General features: G+C 42.6%; 1 protein-coding gene across 1 annotated transcript; it reads right to left on the reverse strand.

Moving 5' to 3' along the window:
- Positions 1-3,545: 3,545 nt before the first annotated feature.
- KBTBD2 (kelch repeat and BTB domain containing 2) lies at positions 3,546-16,077 on the reverse strand. Its single transcript, XM_081834797.1, has 4 exons — positions 15,953-16,077; positions 11,113-11,637; positions 8,118-8,283; positions 3,546-6,256 (listed from the first exon to the last, which is right to left on the reverse strand). The coding sequence occupies exons 2-4, from the start codon at positions 11,280-11,282 to the stop codon at positions 4,721-4,723; spliced, it is 1,872 nt and encodes a 623-aa protein (XP_081690923.1). The 5' UTR covers positions 11,283-11,637; positions 15,953-16,077; the 3' UTR covers positions 3,546-4,720.
- Positions 16,078-17,752: the final 1,675 nt, after the last annotated feature.

Here is a 17,752-nt window from a genome sequence, read left to right on the forward strand (position 1 = left end):
TAAAGAAAACATTTTACAGGGATGCTGTAGCTTGGAGATGTTACCCTTTTATTGAAACTACAGAACTAGGCACGCCATGAGTGTCATTACACTGCAGGCAAGCTGATACAGCTTGTAAACAGACTTTTTTTCTTGGGAGTTCCTTGGTTGGAATTGTTACATCCAATTGTTGGTTTCCATCCTTCCCTAAAGGGAGCACAAATTGGGAGGCATCTGACTAACACCTTTTGCCAATTAATCCACAGGCACCATAACGAGGGATCAGCAAAATCCTTAGGGACAAGATGGAATGAAAAGCTGGTGATTCTTTTAAAATGTCTTCTCTTCTTTGGCAATCGCTCGTAGTACATGACAATACGCTGTATAAGTGTTTATAGTAGCCATCATCTTGGCAGTAGTTAATTGTACAAGTCAAATGCAGGAATAAACTGTAAAACCTATTGAAAATGATTACTGTGTGTACTGCAGTAGTTACAATCACATAATTTGGATTCAGCAGGTAGTCGTAATATACACTGAAAAAAACCGGCATAAGCACATAGTGTGGTACAAATGTGTGGGGTCACATACATATCTTTGCAAAAGGGTATTGAAAGACTAGATTAGATGGAGGTCTGTAAGGGAAAATAATTCAAATTTAATATGAATAGCATTTGTTTTCTAGCTACTGATTTGTTTTGAGGTTAGAGTTTAATTTATTCTGGAAAACGTAAAAAGCAGTGCTGCTTGTATTATTGAAACATCACATGTAGCGCATTGAAGCACTCTTGCTTGAAGCACTTCACATCAAGAAAGCACCAGCTAAAATGCAAGCACTGTCATTTACTCTAGTATTGTAGTGACAATTCTAGTGATTTAAGCCTTGCTGTTCCTGTAATGCAGAGGTAGTCAATGTCGTACCCTCCAGATGATGTTGGATTCACACTAGCATCAGCCAGCATGGCTAGTAGGAATGGTTATGAGCTCAGTATCATCCAGGGCACACTCACTGGCTACCCCTATTTTCAAGTTACATTCTTTAAGGGCTGGTTAGTACCGCATGCAAATTCTACCCGTAATAGGGCACACAATGTTGATGTGATCTAAAGCCAAATTAAGATCATGAAGTGCTTCAAATTCAAATAATACATGTGCTGTTCTATAGAAAATGGCAAGAGCATGTTAAATTAAAAAAATTCCCCTCCAAATGTAAAAGCATTGCCCAGCCCAAAGGAACACCTCCACCCCAATTTATATCTAACAGTATGATCTTAATACTTGCTCCACAAGGAATGTTCAGGATACAACACCTTGACTGGTGCCAACATACTGCATAGTACAGTGCTTTATGGCTACTGAAAGAGTATTATGCTGGTGTTTGAACATTTTGTCCCACACAAGTGTTTAGAATCAGGCTGCTAACTTGGTATTTTGTAAGGCTGTTTTATGTGCTGGTGCTCCCTATTACAAACGTATATATTTGCATCATGCACAGTAGAGAAACTGATTTTTATATTTTTTTAAATGTTACAAGTATTTGGAAATGTGTATCATATTACAGTATGAAATAGACTAGAAATACCTCTATTCCAGTTTCTATACCACTTAACAAATTAATATCAATCATTCAAGGCTGGTTTTGAGACATAAACCTGAAATCAGTTATCTAATCATGGCTTAAGTGAAATGAAACCTAAGTTTATTTCCATATGGTTTTTACTGCTACCAGCCTGTTGGAAGAGGAGGGTTGGTAAATATTTGGTATTTCATCTATCATCAATGTGTAAAAAAATAGGTTACTATGTTCAAAAGACTATTAATGCTTCTGCTGTATATTTTGTTCTAAAGAAAATAAAGATTGTTCTTGTTTTGCTTGAATGTAACTTGTTTGGCACAAGGGTTTACTTGCAGTTTGAACTGCAAAAGCTTGAGACCTACTCTCTCTCACAACCTAGACAGGGGAAGAGAAACAGGCAAGAAACACTAACAAGTGTGAACAGGCCCTCCCCACTGCCAGCTATATCAGACTAATTTTGGTGGTTTAAAAATGGGTATTCATGTTTTAACTCTTTTCACTCATGACTTTCTCATACCGGTTTATTTTCAAGAGTATGCTAAATTTATCTGCCTCATGCAAATCAGCAGCAGCTTTTAATTATATAGCCTTGATTTTCACCTGCTGCAGTCAAAATTACAGCCGACATTCTAAATACCAAATATGAATCCATGTCTTCTTCTGCTTGTTAAAGTTGCCCAAGACATTCAGTTGACACTGAGCAAAATCTCAAAGAAACTGATCCATTCTAGACCACAGGTTAGGTGCACTATTACAGGAACAAAATCATCTTCATAAAAAATACAAACCAGTTACTTGTTTATCTTCATGAACTTGCAATCAGTGTGATAATAATTTCCTCCAGTATTTCTTTCCTATACTGTTTTCTTCCAAGAAACCTATTGGCTAGTTAGTATTAGTTATAAAATTCTGAATAATATTTCCTCCTGTTCTGTTAGAAGGGCAGATTTACAGTGGTACTTCGGAAGTAAAGCGGAATCCATTTTGGAAGTCCGTTCGACTTCCAAAACGTTCAGAAACCAAGGCGCGGCTCCCGATTGGCTGCAGGAAGTTCCTGCAGCCAGTGGGACGCTTAGGTTCCAAAAAAGTTTGCAAACCAGAACACTCACTTCCGGGTTTGCGGCATTCGGAAGCCACAATGTTCCAACTCGCAAGGCGTTCGGGATCCAAGGTATGATTGTATTCAACTTAAAATAAGGTTGGCTTTGCTTCTAAACTTAACAAGTTGGAAGTGGGATTTTTTTTTTAATAGGTTCAATTTTTTTACCAAAAACAATTGGCAGAAAAGTGCTGGACAAGAATCTTTCAGCTACTGAAAAGAACTATGCAAGTTTTAACAGTGGCCTGGTTCACACGTCATGCCAAGCCAAACTACAGCTTAGGGAGATGATTGTGCCCACTTCACTCCTCACCTGCTGTTTTGTGCCATGTTCAGCCAAGCTATGGTTTGTCTTAGCATGCTATCCAAACCTGGGCTTGTGGTTGGTTTGTTGTGGACAAAAGGTAATCAAGAACAAACCTTGGTTAGTTCATGGTTCCTTCTGGAGTTAAACCAAGGTTTGTTTTTGGTCTCAGAATGGCACAGCAGCAATACAATGAGTAAGGCAGGCACCATCTCCCTGGAAGACCGCACACTCACATGTAGCCACTGTTTGGCTTAGCATGACGTGTGAACCAGCTATCAGAAAGCATGCATTTTAAATCCGATTTTCAGCACCTTGCCTATGATTCCAAAGTGGTGTGAGTGCACTGTACAGCATCATCTGTCCCCTCTACACCTTGTGGCCCTCAGAGGAAAACAAACTTGTATACTGTAACTTACCTCTCTGGAATATTTCAGAACACGAGGCACTTGACTTCCTGTTGCGCCTAATTTTCTGAGCCACCCAGTACCAGAATATATTTTGACGTTAAGAGTTTGAGGAAATATTTTTTTGACCTTACAGTTCGAGGGAAGATACCATCTTGCAGAAAACGCGGGAAACAAGTCTTTGACTCAGGTTTTTTTTTTAATAAATTAATATCATTCAAAATACAGTGCCAGAACATGATGCAGCTGAACATGCTAGTATGATCCATCATGAAGCACCTGTGCTCATGTAAGATTGGCGGCGCTCCGCTACTGCTAGTGGTTCCTGGGATTAATGCCAGAGCAGCACTACTGAACTGCTCTCCTGCACAGAGTATTCCTGAAAAAAAATAAATTGTTCCCCCCCCCAAAAAAAACAAACAAACAAAAGAGAGACAACTAAGGGATATCTATACACAGTCACACTACAGTAATGCTTGTTATTAAATTAACAAAAATAAAAACCTGGTTAATCCACACTATATCTTGGTTAACATTGGGGCAGGGGGACATAAGCAGCAGGAAGTAATATGCATGAGCCATTGTTTCTGAAATACAGAATGTGGAACTGTTTACTGAGCAAAAGCTCCACACAGACCCGCACTAGGTAGGGCTGGCAATTCTTACTGCAAGCCCAGCAACGTAAGTTCACACCTGGCAAACTACCAGCTGCTCGGAAGACCTGTATTCTAAATAGACAGGTATAAGTTAGTGAAAATACATGCACCTAATAATAATAAAATAATAATAATAATACAGCTTGACTGAGCCTGCAGTCATTTTGCCCTGCATGTCACCGTAAATTGGAAGATCTACCCTTCCTACCACAGGTAGATCCATGGGATTTGTTTCTCTCTTTACATGGCATTATTATACCAACACGGCTGTTGTGTAATAAGTGTAGCACATTCCATTAGGCCACACAATCTATAATAACTAGCACATACAAAGATTTCCAGAACTCACTCAAATATAACTGGAAGATACTTTGAGCAATTAACATACCATCCTAGAAATAGAAGCTGCTTTTGTGAAAGTTTCCTGAACTAAAAGTCTTCACAAGACTAAAAATTTAGACAATAAGCAGACGCTTTAAGCTTGCAATATACATACAGATCCCATCAGCTACCAGAGGGATTGTTTCAGATTATGGAAGCATATCTGCTTATAAATTCCACCGATTTACACTCAATGGCCACAAAATGTTAAATAGGGCATACATACAAGACAGCTTATTGTTTCATATTCCAGCCCTGTTCTCTCAAAGAGTTTTCATGATAACCAGTTATAGGCATGCAGTCTCTTAATTTGGGGAGCTATACAGGTGGCAGTGTCAGCATCTCTCCATCAATCTCAAACTCATCAGCTCCATCTGGTGAAAAGAGATACGGTGGAGGCTTCCATGGGGATTCTTCAAGGCAAGATGGATATAGCTTTCCCACAGTGCACCGAAAGTCTTTCCCCAAATCCCAGAGCACCCGTTCAGATATATGCTGGCGCAAGAACCACCGGTCAAGTTCCATATCATACTGGTAGGTGGCATACTTGGCTCTCTCATTCATGTGGGTTTCTCGTATGAAGACACATAAGGAGTTGGAAATTACAACAGCTCTGACACAGGGGTCAGAATATCGTTTGGCAGGGATGTTGGCTGCCATTCGCCATTCATTTTTATTCACATCATAAACTTCCACAGTAACGGAAGACCCATCTACAGTGCTAGTAGGGAGCCTTATACCAGAGTTGCTGCCAACGTGCAAGCCTCCGATATAAAATATTTTATCCCCAAAAGCAGCAGCCGAAGCAAAGCATCTACTAGTTTGTCTCATAGCCATTTCAACCCAAGCATCTGACCTGGGGAAGTAACAGTACATCAGGTTGTGTGCCATTACATAAATGCAGTTATGAACAGCAACAGCTGTGCTCCATTGCCACGCACAGGGCAGTGGGCTTACCATTGTCCATTCATCTCTCTCAGTATCATACCTTTCAACAGTTCTCCTGTTGAGCTCTCCACCTACACTGTCTCCTCCAATTGCATAGATGTGGCCTTCACAGCAAACTAGGGATGGCTTTATACGAACAAACAGCATTGGACTCTTTGGAAACCAAGTGTTTTGTTGGGCATCAAACCAGTAAAAGCAATTCACAGTTCGGAAGGCAACCTGAAGTCTGCTAGTTTTACTGTGGTTAGTTTTTGCATTTTTCAATGGGATCTGCCCCCCTGCTATATAAATATCATTATCAGGAGTTACAAGCGTCCCAACCTTATGCAAGTCAGCAGGAGGGCTGCAGAGCTTGTAAACTTTTTCAGCCTGTGGGCTGTAGCAAACTGAAGAGTAAAGACCACCAGGGTTTTCAGAAGCAGCTTCAATGAAGATCATCATTTCCTCTTTAGTCATTCCAAGTCTTGGTTTAAAAAACTTCGGCATAGATTTATATAATCCTTGAACCACTACCGATTTATCATTCGGCGGTAAGCCTTGAAACCAAGCTCTTTGTGTAACTTCAGAAAGCGCATCAATTCTTATTTGGCTAAGAACAGACGACAAATACTGTGATCGAGATTCTGTGTTGTATTCCAGCCATAACATAGCAGCTTCACGAACGGTTTCCTCCTTTTCCACATTTAAGTTGTCACTACTCAAAATGTCTATCAACAGATCATGTGAGAGCTGCATGAAAGCCTCCTGGTGGCATACAGCTGTGAACTTGTGTTCTACCATTCTTTTAGCACTCTGTTTTAACTCCTCACAGCTGAAAAGATCAGCGAAGCTCAACAGCCGCACACAGTTCTCTGCATTTATTTTTTTAATTAAGTATTCTCTGCAACGATGTAACACATCTTCTACCTGCAATAAAACACAATGCAACGCTTACATTAACTTCATATTTAAGGTCAACAGAAAAGAAAAAGAAACAGGAAAAGAAACAAATTTCCCTACATTTCTATAAAAGCAACCTCTCCTTAACTTATTCTATGTTTAAGATAATATTTTATTCTCTTGCCATTTATGGTGTTTTAAATGTGTATTCTATACTTCACCTTCCTTTGTAATATCTTATTTTGAAATATTTAAGAAAATATTTTAGTTTCCTGTTAATTACATTGCTTCGACTGTATATTTTGCATTTGAGCTTCTTTTGTAATGCTTTATAGTGTAATACTTTATTTGATGTTTTAATGTAGGTTGAAAACTGATTGGAGATTTTTTCTTAAAAATATAAAGCAGTATAGAAATGAAATGAATAAACAACTTCTACTGAACAAAGGTGAAGGGATCATTTACAGAATGTGCCTAAACATACTGGCTACAACATACAATTGTTCACAAAAAGGAAAGGGAGAAAGTGCCCCAGTTCATCTGCAAAGGCCAAAGTCTATTGGTTACTGAAGAAACTGACCATCTTTCAGTGATCAGGGGTCTTCCCTATTTATCTCTGTAGATAATAGGGAGAGAGGTTTTCCCTATTGCTGGTCAAATTGTTACATACCGTACCTCAAAACAAAGCAAAACAAAATCCCTGCTTTCCCACCTCACTAGGTATCAGACAGCTCCGATCTCTGCAGGGATGGCACTGAACAGAAAAAGCTGAAGCAAACCTTCTGCTAGTTCACTGGCAAATAAAGTCATTCAACTGTTAGCTGTAAACATCAGTCTCCAAACAATTTCAGGTAGTAATGATGTCCATAACAAGGCAACAGATGCAAATCTGGGAGGTTCCACTTCCTTTTACTGAACTACTGCCCCTTATCCTAGAATGCTGCAATGTATTCAAGTACCTCTAGATTATCACTCCCCTTATAAGCTTCCTCAGACTCTTGAGATAATCATATAAAAAAAATTCCCTGTGTGCCTCCTACAAGAGATGTTTGTAGTAGTGCTTCAGTTGTACAATGCTCTCCCTAGGGAAGTTCACCAATATCTCTTCTGTGTCGTGCTAAGACATTATTTTATTATCCCAGGCATGTGGGCCTTAAGTTAGTGTACTTAGGTATGTATCTGGCCATTAGTGGGAGGGATATTTGTGTTTTATAATGGCTTCTGTGGCTGAACACTTTTAATGTGTATCATTATTTTTAATTGGTCTGTTATATATTGCATTTTGGTTGTAAAGAGGTTAACAAATTAAATATATAAATTCCCTTTAGAAAGCTCATGACAGTGCATGGCTCCCTGAAATCATGAGTAGCTAAACTTTTGTGGCCTGGGGGACCCATTCACCATTGGCCACCCTCTGAAAGTGGCATCCATGCAGGACTATAGAGGAGTAGGGCTATTGTTTCCCCTCTGCTCAAATGATCAATCCTATGATCAATCAGGGTTTGATCTGCACCCCTATCTGAACAGTGGGCTCCACCCAGTGCAACACTGCTTAGTTAAATTGTCATTACCAAAAATCAGTATCTTAAGGGGCCAAAAAAATTGCTTAGGGGGCCACATTAGGCTCTCAAATCGAGGGTTAGCTATCCTTGCCCTATATCAATACATCAATTTTACATCTTAATTCTAGAAGTATGTAATGGAGAGCAAACTCATTTGAACCAAATAGAAATAGATTGTAATTAGTTTATAGTAGCACCATTAGGGCAGAAAATGCAAATACTTCCATGGCAGTTTCTGTTAAATGTAAAGGAAAGTAAAAAGTTAAATATTCAGAAAGATACATTTTTTAAAGGGTCTTAGAAAAGTTAGCATATAACATTCCTACCTGTAAGAAGCAAGCCGTTTCATAAAGCTGTTCGACTGTAGTGTCACTTATTGCCAAATTACCCGTGTATGCGTAAATTATGATGATTTGCAAAGTGGATGCATCCACATTCCGTAGATGGACGTGCGTTTGCTTGCTTTCACTCAACCCACTCATAAACATAGCCCTGAAAGATAAAACAAAATACATTAACTTCTAGCTTCTATCTTACTTTGTCCAAGTCTTTGAAGCCTGGAGCTGGATAAAATTCAGTACATATAAGAGCATTCAAAACTATTAAATGGTTCACAAAGGCTGCATTCCAAGGATTGGGATTTCACAATATTTACATCCAGTTTCATGGATAAGCTACTGTCCAGTCCATGTGCAAGTGAACTCCCTGATCTTATTGAGGTACAAATCAGTTTAGAAAACATTAATAAATGCTATATATGAACTTCCTCTGTGTTTAGGTTACATTAAGCACATATACCATCTTTTTCAGTGTATAAGACTATGTTTAGCTAAATTTGCTTTAAAAAAAAGTAGTCAAAAATTGGTAGTCATCTTATACGCAGGGGTGTATACACAAGGGTTTGGGTTTGGACTCTGGTGCGGGCAGCATGGGCTCAAGTTTGTGTTTGGGCTCTGATGCAGACAGCCTGGGCTTGGGTTCAGGCTCTGGTGGGGGCGACACAGGCTCAGGTGTTCTAGGCTCTGGCGACACAGGCTCAGATTTCTTCATTTTGGGTTCAAAAAAATAGGGGTCGTATTATACATGGAAAAATATGGTATGTAATCTCTCCCATAAGAGCAATGCTGACTGAAATCCAACCATTCTGCCCTTCTTTAAAGTATAAAAACAGTTATTACTTTCGAAATCTCCTGTTTAGAACAACTGTCAATGGTCAAACACATTCTGACATCAGTCAATGGCTTGTAGTAAGCACCAGAACACTTGGACATACAGTGGTGCCTCGCAAGACGAAATTAATTCGTTCCGCAAGTTTTTTCGTCTTGCGAGTTTTTCGTCTTGCGAAGCACGGTTTCCCATAGGAATGCATTGAAAATCAATTAATGCGTTCCTAGGGAGACCGCCTTCGGACCAGGTCCGGGGACAGTCTGTCCCCGGACCTCTTCTGAAGGCTGGGGGGGGGGAGGACTTTTCTCCCCACCGCCAGGCTTCAGAACAGCCTTCTGAAGGCTGGCGGTGGGAAGAAAAGCCCTTCTCCCGCCGCCAGCCTTCAGAAGAGTTCCTGCAGGGCTGCCTAGGATGCGAACAGCAGCCTGCTGCCCGGTGCGAGGGACGCTCTGAAGCAGAGCGCCCCTCGCGCGCGGCAAACATTCACAGCTTGGGGAACTCTTCTGAAGGCGGGAGAAGGGCTTTTCTTCCCACCGCCAGCCTTCAGAACAGCCTTCTGAATGTTGGCGGTGAGGAGGAAAAACCCTCCTCCCACCGCAAGCCCCGGGAAGAGAGGAGAAGCTGTGCGCCTTCTCCTCTGTTCCCGGACCTCCCACCGCAAGCCTTCAGGACAGGTCCGGGAACAGAGGGGAAGGCACGCAGCTTCTCCTCTGTTCCCGGGGCTTGCGGTGGGAGGAGGGTTCCCCGCTGTCCCGGAGATTTCCCTATGGGCTTTCGTCTTGCGAAGCAAGCCCATAGGGAAATTCGTCTTGCGAAGCCGCTAAAAAATCGGAAAACCCTTTCGTCTTGCCGGTTTTTCGTTTAGCGAGGCATTCGTCTTGCGGGGCACCACTGTACATACACAAAATTGCAGATTTCTGTAGTTAAAACTAGTTTCATTTGAGTATTTCACACTCATCTGCAACTTTCTAGTAATTTTAACTCCATCTTTCATGCAGTCACCAGAGACACACAGGCATAAAATTTAAGTTAGTTCAATGTTAGTATTCCTTGAGTACTTGCATGTCACTAGTGTGAAAATCATTTTGTTTTGGGAAAGTTTCAGGTTTTCAAAAGGTCTGGAATTGCCAGTATGTCTTGGTACACATAGCACAATTGAAAGCCAAGAGGAGCCACTGATACTGTGCTTTTATTTCATTTCATTAATACTCACTGAGATATCAACCATACCAGAAGCTTCAAATACACAATGGAACAAAGCACATGGAAAATGCAGCATGTCCCAACATCTTCTACAATATGTATAAGATATTTTTATTTATAAAGATATTAGTTGCACAAGTTATTTTGCTCTTGTACAATGAACATCACAGCAGATATTGAGCCAGAACTCTGGGCATATTCCCCATGGTCAATTTGAACTCAAGCTTGCCTAATTCTTCTAGATTAGTGGTAGCCAGTGTGTGATGCTTTCTGTAAATTATGGACTATATACACATGGCAAATTGTAAACAATGATTGATGGAAGTTGCAGTCCATGACAGCTGGAGGGCCCCACTGGCTACTCCTGTAAGTAGAATGCACTCTTCTCCCTAACCTGCCATGGAATAGTGGAATCATGCTCTTATTTCATGCGAGTATTCTATTTCCATGCCTCCTTATTTGCTAACACACAACAGAGCAATGGGATTTTGCATGCATGTGCACACACACACACACACACACACACACACACTTTAGATCTGTTCACCCTCAGCTCTAGGGCAAGAGGGACAGTTGTCTCTCTTCCCCCCACTCAAAAAGGAAAAAACTTTGCAAACCTCAAAACTGTAAAAAGAAGAAAAACCTCCTTCTCCTTCTGTGAAATTGAGCTGGAGACATTTCAGACCTTGTTTTCATTAACCAAGCTTCCCTCCATAACACAAATGTCATGTTTGGCATTCAAACATCACTCTTACAATAGATATTCCACACTTTGTGAAGCCATCAAAGTAGTTGTACATCCCTGTTTAGCTATTCCACATCCACAACTCCATTCACTTCAAATTACCCAGTAGAACCATTTTAAAATTATATTATACACTGTAGTCTTAGACATAAGAGATGAACAGAATACATTTTAATGGAAGAAATAACACTACTTTAATCACATACCTGAAGTAAGAGCTGCATGTAGCAAGAACCATCTTATGGCATGGGAATTCAGTGCCCTCAACAATTAAAACAATGTCAGTTAGCAACTGCTGTTCATAGAACAACTTTAACTGCTCCAGTAAGGATACAGCATATTCCGTATTGATCTGCCTTTCTTCCTGGGTAGACATGATTGCATTCCATTAATATTTCCAGAAACAGGTTATAGAAGCCACTTTACTTCAGCAGGAAAGAGGTCAAGCAACCATTTTTTGAAGAACTCAGAAGAAACTACAAGGGATATTTTGAATCCTTTGCTAACTTTATTAAGACATTCAGCAATGATAGACTGGACTGTTGAATCAATACTTCAGATGGCAACCCACTCCTTGGATGCAATAAACTGACTTGGTGTCCATCCGTTCGCCTGAGACTTTCAAGAACGACCGCCAAGTTCCTGTTCAGATTTCCAGTGATGCAGTTCATGGGCAAACGAATGCAATTTGTGAGGTAGATTTTCTTGAACCATCTCTCAATCACTTGTGACTAGAAGAAAAAAAAATAATCATGTCAGCAATTTTTCTAAGCCTGTTCTACCATTGTTCTGCCTAGAACACTGTCTGGTATGCTACTTTAAACCATAAAGTTGCTGTTATGAAGGCCATTCATAAATGAAAAGACTAACAGTGAAGAAGACATCTGATGCCTTCTCAACTCCTCTGATGATTTAAGAATGCCCAGAACTAAAATGAAGCATCGGGTAGAAGTAGCAGTGTGGAAATGTTATTAAACCCATCTAATGTGGTCCTAACTGGTCCTCCCGCTCCTAGCACTGGCAATGTCTCCTTAATAATTGCAATAATGGATCAGGTTTTTGTCTCTCTTCACAATATTTAACATGGCCACAAATGTCATTGGACTCTAGATCTTATCTATACCACAGAAGCTTTGTGATCTCTGTGACACAGTAAACATTTCTCTAATGCTGTTTAGGCTAGTTGAGAGGTACCACCTAATTTCACATATTTAACATTATTTGAGACAGATTTCAATCAAGATGAAACTACATCTGCAATGTCACATTCAAGTATTTTAGTTTACGCACGTGGTAATCCTACAGAGGGGGCTACGACCACTTCCTATGCCCTACTGGCTCATTACTGTCAGACTACCTTTTCTCATTCTGTTTTGACACCCACAACCAGGCGTCATGTGAAGAATAGCTTTACTATCCCAGTTTCTAACACTGGTGGAGACAGAAAGGGTGGCCCATGTTTTTGCACTGGGTAATAGAGATGCTATGAGAATCTCAGCAGCCTATCCTAGCTGTCCTCTCTGGTTCTTCACTCCAACTGTGGGGGAGATCACCACCCAGTGTTCAAAACTCCCATTGTTCTAGGCGCATTTTGCGACAGGGAATTTCATTAGTGCAAACAGTTTCTGAGCTCTGGGAGCACTACTATGCCAAAGATTTCAGATTAAAACTGCAGAGTGGAAGGAAAAGAGGACTTTTTTTTTGCCTCCCCACTTCCAGCTACTCTCTGAAGACTGGAGAAAAGACCCTCTTAAGAATATTAGGGGGGGTGAGCAAGGAAAGGGCTATACTATGTGAAAAATGGACATAATATTTTAGCTGCAGTTCATTCAGTTTCAGCTTTGTATTCTTGTTATAAAAAATTGTGCCTAGACATTCAGTTGTTGTGCCCATAACCTAGGTTTAAGGTGCCATTTAGCTCCTGGCTTTTCATATCTCAGTTTCTAACACTGAGAAAGTGGGGCTCACTGTCATGGCAAGCCACTTTCCAATTCAAGGGTAATGAGCAGATGGTTCTTAGCCTGTTCCCAATCAAGATTAACGTTTCCCCATTAAACACCAGCAAGGTCTCCATAACTTGAAAGCTAAATACTTTCAACCTTTGCTTATACTATTTGTTTTCTAGCAGTGATGTGGAGAAGCAAAAATTCCAGTGCTTTATTTTTCTGTCAAAAAATTTCTCTTTTTTAACTTCATTAATAACAATGAGTGGATGCCAACTACAAATACAGTATTAGGCAAGCTTGGCAGTTTCAAAGTTTTTAGCTTGTTTACTAAATACAAGTAGAACATACATACTCCTTTGATTCCCTCCAAACATCCTTCTTAAACCATAGTACTAAGGAAAAAAGAATACCAAAGCTCAAATGTAGCCAAATACTACTACTCCTAAAGTCTTGGAAATACTGCTTTTATTAGAACTATACTGTGACAGCACCAACTACTGGCTCATGCACAGACATCTCTAAATATCTTCTGGGAGTTCTGTAGCCTAACCAGTTACATTACATCCTATCAAAACTTGTACACAATTTGGTGGCTTCATTTCAGAAACTTGTCCAACTTATCTCTGTCAACACAGCTTACATTTATATAATACATATTACTACTTTCCCTTATCATTGAACTTATTTTGAACTTTAAGACAACATTCATTTCAGCTACTCCCATACACCTACAAATCTCAAACGCTACTCTTTCAACCATGTCTTAACAAGGCTGCTCAGCTGCACCAAACTTCAGTTCAGATCCCTCTGTAATACCAAATGACATCTTTTCTGATCACTACCATCACCAATCACTTATTCTTATGGTCCATGCTATTTCTCTAGAAAAAGAGGTGCTGGTGCTCACCCTGAACCCCTCCCTTGTTCTCATAATGGCAACGGTGTCCACTTGAAAGGTGCCAGAACTGAGTTTTGGAAAGTTCTGGCTTAAAAAAGCCCTGCTTGTGGTTTCTGTAAGTATTATACTGGCATACACTTCAAATTTCCAAATAGGATGACTCTGCAAGACTGAACTCTCCAACTTTCAGTCTTTCAGATCAAGAGAAATCTGATTTCTAAACAAGAATTGCAAGATGTGTTATAAATCACACACACAATCCTATTCAAAACTATTTTTCTTTTAAAGCCTATATACAGAACTGCACTTTATATTATTTTTATTAAAACACCATCATCTGAAATTAAGCTGTATGAATTGTCCTTCTGATCCTCGGTTATTAACCCAGCCAATAATTGCTGTTAAAAAGTAAGATATCAATTAAAGCTCAATATGAATTGTAGTGCCAGCACAGAAACACATACTATTGCTGAAATATGAGCCCCTGGGAACAGCAATAGCACCAGTCACTAAACCTGGCAAAATTAAGAATGCCAAGCAAGCCCTATGATGCCATACCCACTCCCTACCTCCCCCCACAAAAAAAATCTTGCAGCAACAGCTATATCAAATGCACAATATATTTCTTTACACCTCTGCAAAGACTGAACTTGTTACTTCAACTCAGTAGTTAAAATTTGCATCTGTTCTATGTAGAACAGGTGAAAAAGTAACCTGATCACCATTCTCAAAACATTACAACCCAAACATCCATTTACATGCCAAGTTCACAATGCAACTATATAATTATGCCAAGCCAATATAAATCATCATTAAATTTATGTGTGTGTGAGAGAGAGATCGAGATTAAAACCAAAGAAGCAAAAGGAGTCTGTTGCTCAGTTTCAATTAAGTACCTCCATTTCAACATCATTAATTGTAACTTTACACCTACAATTCATTTTTTGGGGAGGAGGGGGAGCGGAATCCCATCCTCACCTTCTCTGCTAAGCAACGCCAACCTCTTTCCGCTAGGAGGCTGTGGTGTCAAAAACACCCACCTGCTTTTCTCATCAGGGAGGGGAACAAGGTGTGTTTCTAAATAGCAGCTCTGTAAGGATGACCACCCAAAACCAGTACAGTGGTACTTTGGGTTAAGAACTTAATTCGTTCTGGAGGTCTGTTCTTAACCTGAAGACCACTTTAGCTTGTGGGGCCTCCTGCTGCCGCTGCACGATTGATGTTCTCATCCTGAAGCAAAGTTCTTAACTCGAGGTAATATTTCTGGGTTAGCGGAGTCTGTAACCTGAAGCGTCTGTAACCCGAGGTACCACTGTATTTTTATGCAGCGGCGTCAGGATGCAGCAAAGCAGACCCCCTGACCGTGGCTTCACCTGGATGCGATGCTAAGCCAGGCCGGGCCCACTCCTCAGCTTCCACCTCCACACCCACCACAAGACCCCTCCCTCCCCAAAGCCACGCACCCCCCTCCCCAAAAGAGAAACAGCAACCCCTCCGCCCACCCTTCGGAACAAAGACCTTGGGCGCCCGCTGCCCAGAGAGCCGCAGCCTGACATTGGAGGCGGCAGGCGCGGAGGAGGAGGATGCGCCGCTGCGGCGGCGGCCCTGAGCGGGGAATTCCGCGCCCCCCCCCGGAAGCACCTACTCTCCAGTCGCGTCGCCGCAAGAGGCGGAGTCGGGGGGGGGGGAGAGAGAGCCGTTCACGGCGCGTGGGGCCCCCGAGAACAACGCACTTGACACAAACACACGTCGCTCAGGCGCCTCACACCCCCGCGGCCTTCCTCCTCCTCCTCTTCTCCCCCCCTCACCGTCCGCGGAAGCCGGTGCCGACCACCCTCAAGGCCGCTTTGTCCAGGCCAACGCGCGCGGGGGGGGGGGAGAGAATAGGAGTCTATGGCGGATTTTCTTTTTTGAGGGGGGGGGGAGTTCGCGCGCGTTTCCTGTCAGGGAAGGGCCGACAGAGGCCTAGGAGATACTGGAGGCGGCAGCGGCGGCTGCTCGCCATCCCTTCACCCGCTCCCACAGGACAGGCGCCCCTCACAAACCTGCGGCCGCGTCGCCTTCCTCCCCTCAGGATCCTCCCGGGCGAAAAGGAAAGCGGAAGGAGGTGGGGGGGGAGGGGAGGGAGGTGGATGGGGGGAGGGGAAGGGGCCCGGGGCGGAGGGACACACAGGGCGGCTGCGCACGCGCGGGAGGCCTTACCTCGCTCTCCGCCCGCCCGCTTGCTTGCTTGCCCGCCCCGACGTCCGTTGAAAGGAGCGCAGCGCGCGCGCGGGCGCACCCTCTCGGCGTTCGAGCCCGCCCTCCTGCGCATGCTCGGAGGGAGAGGCGCGCGACGCGGGCGGGCGGGCGGGGGAGAGAGAGAGAAATGGCAAGGAGGCGGAGCTTGGGTGTGTGGGTGGGGAATGTTTTCGCGCATGGGCAGGGCCGCCTCCGCCCGCCGCGGCCTTTCTCCCTTCGTGCGCACGCGCTTCTCGCCCCACCTGTCGCCGCCGCCGCCGCCGCTTCTCGGGGAATGAGGCTCCTTCCCAGAATGCACCGTGTTTCGGGCGCCTGGCGGAAGAGGCTGTTCCCTGCTTTGCGCCCTCTGCCGGCCGCCTGGAAGGCGCAAGAAATGATGGCGAGAGTCGCCTCTGTGGAGAAATTAAGGAAGCATCTTTCCTGCCCTCAGGAACACAAACGACGGTTTTGAAACTGTATTCTACATGTACGCAGGGTGTCCCCAGCTACCCATGCAAACAGTTGTAAACCACGAACCTAATGTGCATTATTTACATTGTATATGCAGGGAATGTTTCTATGGGGCTTGCCAGCTGACCATTAATTTACACAGTGATTTTTTTTTCCTGGGGGGATGCAGGGGGTACGCATACCCCTAAGCCCTCGTACTTACGGGACCGCCTCTCCTGGTATGTCCCTCAGAGGACCCTAAGGTCCATTAATAGTAATAGGGAAGTTTTTAATATTTAATGCTGTATTGTTTTTAACACTCAATTGGAAGCCCCCCAGAGTGGCCGGGGAAACCCAGCCAGATGGGCGGGGTATAAATTATTATTATTATTATTATTATTATTACAGTGGTGCCCTGCAAGACGAATGCCTCGCAAGACGAAAAACTCGCTAGACAAAAGGGTTTTCCGTTTTTCAAGGCGCTTCGCAAGACAAATTTCCCTATGGGCTTGCTTCGCAAGACGAAAACGTCTTGCGAGTTTTTCCCCTTTTTTCCCCTTTTTCTAAGCCGCTAATAGCCGCTAAGCCGCTAATAGCCACTAAGCCACTAATAGCGCTAAGCCGCTAAGCCGCTAATAGGGGTGCTTCGCAAGACGAAAAAACAAAAAAAAACCGCAAGACGAAGAAACTCGCGGAATGAATTAATTTCGTCTTGCGAGGCACCACTGTATTAGCTTAAAGGTCCTGGGCCCTGAGGAAGCCAGACTATCCTCCACCAGGGCCAGGGCTTTTTCAGTGACGGCTCCGACCTGGTGGAATGCTCTGTCCCACGAGACTAGGGCCCTGCAGGACTTGATCTCCTTCTGCAGGGGCTGTAAGATGGAGCTATTCGGCCTGGCCTTCAATTTGAATTAGCCTGATCCTCTATTCCCTTTTCCCTTTCCTCTTCTATGAAGAAACCCTTTCTGGGACCCCACATTTAAATTCTTCCCTGGTCTCCTTGCTGGCCCTAGTAGGACCAACTTGGCCAGTTAGCCCTGATGATCATTTGATCTCTACTGACTGGGTCCCCCCCCCCCAAAAAAAAATGACCCCTGAATTTTTGAATTTTATTGATATTGATGCAGCATTTTATGTTGTATATTATGCTGTTTTTAAGTCGCATTTTAATCAATGTTTTATATTTGCTGTTAGCCACCCTGAGCCCGATTTTTAAACCGGGGGTGGGGGGTGGGGTATAAATTAATTTATTATTATTATTATTATTATTATTATTATACATTTTGTGAATCTAAGTTTGGCCTCATTGCGGGGCAGTATTTCAATATGAGT

This window comes from Podarcis erhardii (genome assembly GCF_964252035.2).
Source record: "Podarcis erhardii genome assembly, chromosome: 12".
Taxonomy (NCBI): domain Eukaryota; kingdom Metazoa; phylum Chordata; class Lepidosauria; order Squamata; family Lacertidae; genus Podarcis; species Podarcis erhardii.